This window comes from Phodopus roborovskii, unplaced genomic scaffold (genome assembly GCF_943737965.1).
Source record: "Phodopus roborovskii unplaced genomic scaffold, PHOROB, whole genome shotgun sequence".
NCBI classification, from domain to species: Eukaryota; Metazoa; Chordata; class Mammalia; order Rodentia; family Cricetidae; genus Phodopus; species Phodopus roborovskii.
Genome location: NW_026126470.1, coordinates 4925674 through 4928322, shown reverse-complemented (window position 1 = coordinate 4928322; position 2649 = coordinate 4925674). Strand labels below are relative to the sequence as shown.

Below are 2649 nucleotides of genomic sequence, written 5' to 3'. Positions count from 1 at the left end.
AGCCTCAGTCCATTTCCTGGAAGGGCATCACCAACTGGTCACTATCAGAGCCTTAGGAACTCCACCAGCCAACATGGTTGTCTCTACTTCAACAGTGTTTGACAATGGCCCCCATTCCCAGTGCAAGTTCTGAGCGGGAAGGAAGATCCCATTGGGTTTTTATATGTACACACAGAAAAAAAATTAAAAATAACAAAACTTGACAAGACAGTGTCTGTCCTCCCAGATGTCTGCCGCGTTCCAGACTGTATTCCTGGTGCTCCATCCAACAAGGGCCACGAGCCTCACCAGGCCCCACCCCTTTCCTGTTTTCTTCTCTGTTCAAGGCCAGGTTTTGCAGGAAGAGGAAGACCTGACACCACGCAGGGTCTCGGTTCTGCTGGTGTTGTTGAATGTGAAGCTAATGGAACTGGTCAGCAATGCACTGAAGCTATCTGGCGATCTGTACCTCTGCTCGATGTTGCCACTGTCCTTCAGAGGGCTGCTCCCCAAGGGGCAAGCCTGCAGGGAAACTGGAAGGGAGAGGAAGCCTGCAGCCAGCATTGCCGTAAAAGAGTCTCTGGAGTTCCTCTATCACCCCACAAGGTAGCATAACACCCTGGCCTGGGGAGGCTGGGCTGAGGGTCTGGGTGTCCTTGTCTTCCTGGCTTATGGGCCCGAGCCCAGGACCACAGCAGTGAGTGAGAGGAAACAGCTGAAGCCGACTGAGGGGACAATCCAGCTGGCTCTGGGCAGCAGAGAGCAAGCTCCCAGGTTGTGTCCCTGGCTCCCCATCCTCTGGCTGGAACACATCATCTTCCAGCTCCTCCACACACTGAGGTGGTTCCATCTCTCCTGGGTGACTCCAGGACAGAGTCTCAGCCTCCATGTTTTGATGCCAGGGCTCTGCGCCAGGGTCCAGGGTGACAAGCACACTGGGAGGGGGGGGGGGGTTCTTGGCTCCCACACTTGATTGGGAAGGAGGGGGCAAACTCCTGCGGGCTGCGGCTGCTGAGGGTGCTAACTGGCGCGGGAGGAGGCCACGGTGGCCAGTAGACATATTTTTAATGCTGATGCTTTTGTGTAAAATGAATGATTTCTATACTTGTCTAATACTGTGGCCTCAATGCTACTTTGAAATGCCAATAAAGCTGATTTTTTTGACCTCAGAGTAACAGGAACATAATTGGTATTTTATTGTACTTCCTTGTTACATTAACAAATTGCCGAAGTTTAAAGTTGATATAACATTGAGTAAATGCAAACTATATTTTTCATCTGTACCATTCTACCTACAAAGCTGAAATCATTGGTTGTCTGAGTTCATAAAATATCCACTAGATGGATGGGCTAGAGGCACCACAAAGAATCAATGTCACACATACCATGTGGGTTGATGGATTCTTTTTTTTTTACACATCAAACTGTCAACTTGTCTCTGATGTTACATTATATTTGCTGCCTCAACAGTGACTCAAATAGTTATTTTTTACAGCCAGTGTCCTATCACAAAATAACCCAGTATATTGTGATCACTCAGTTAACTGTTTATTGCTATCCAAAGGCTTTAGATTTTTACCCTAAACACAAGTATAAATTTTTTAGCTATTCTTTGATGGTTACACATATTAAAAAGGAGACTGACATATAGGAGTCACTCGATATTCTGAAATACTTTAGAAGTCTGGTTGACTTATCGATGTCTTATTTTGGTTTCTTTTCATTTATTTATTTATAACAGCTACCACCCATCTAAATATGATGGTGTTTTATTATATTATTAACAGGATTGTTCCTTGAGTTCTGAATACTCAGGGAGTGGTTTTTTTTTTTTTATGTGTTGAAGCTTATATTCACAACCAAGAGAACACATGCATGTTCAAACATCAATTAAAAAAACACAATTTTCAATAAATTAGGTGTTTATGAGGGGTGTTTTTAAATTTTGAAAAACATGCTGAGATTTAGTTAAGAGCGCATTGCTATCTCATTTGTTCCCTAGGGATATAAAGGAGAGTGTTGAAATGAGTAAATTATGGAACAGAGGAAAATAATTTAGGATTTGATAAAGAGTCATGATTATAGCCAATGTTTGTTTCATTGTGTGTATATTTATTTGTATGTGGGAAATTGAATCAAGAATGTTAGGAAAACTAACGAAGTTACAAACAAGGAAATACAATGGTTTCAGTAAAGAAAATGGTAATATATATCAATTATATTTCCACATTATGTCAACTATAACATTGATGAAATTGGCTGTCTAAGTTGAAACTTATAGATAATAAAGAATTTCAGTGGTAAACGAACACAGGCTTGGAGGCATAATATTATGTTATTTTTATAGCAACACAGAGATAACTGAGTTCTTGCTGAGATGTTGCTTGTATTAATTGGAATGGATGAATTGGTTCTGAAAGAATTTAAATAGAGAATTAGTAACAGCTGATAAATTGCTAAATTGGTTAGGAGGTCAAGTAGCAGGAACCGGACATGCTCCAGGGTGATGGCTCAGCTTCTGGCATCTGGGTAAAGGAACTGATTGTCACGACAAAGGGAAAAGTTAACTCTGTCAGTGGGTTGAGGGAGCAGAGTTTGGGGTACAGATTGTTGCTGATCTGAAGACTATGAAGTTTTCATTACATACATAATGGGTAGGCAACATTTGCA

The 2649-nt window shown here is 41.9% G+C and overlaps 1 protein-coding gene across 1 annotated transcript; it reads right to left on the bottom strand.

Annotated features, from left to right (window-relative positions):
- Positions 1-310: 310 nt before the first annotated feature.
- Positions 311-860, bottom strand: LOC127227366 (bcl-2-modifying factor-like). Its single transcript, XM_051191664.1, has one exon. The coding sequence runs from the start codon at positions 827-829 to the stop codon at positions 431-433; it is 399 nt and encodes a 132-aa protein (XP_051047621.1). The 5' UTR covers positions 830-860; the 3' UTR covers positions 311-430.
- Between the last annotated feature and the right edge of the window lie 1789 nt (positions 861-2649).

Bases quoted from the DNA above. Each gene is read 5' to 3' on its own strand.
- LOC127227366 (XM_051191664.1), bottom strand. From the start codon at position 829: ATGGAACCACCTCAGTGTGTGGAGGAGCTGGAAGATGATGTGTTCCAG.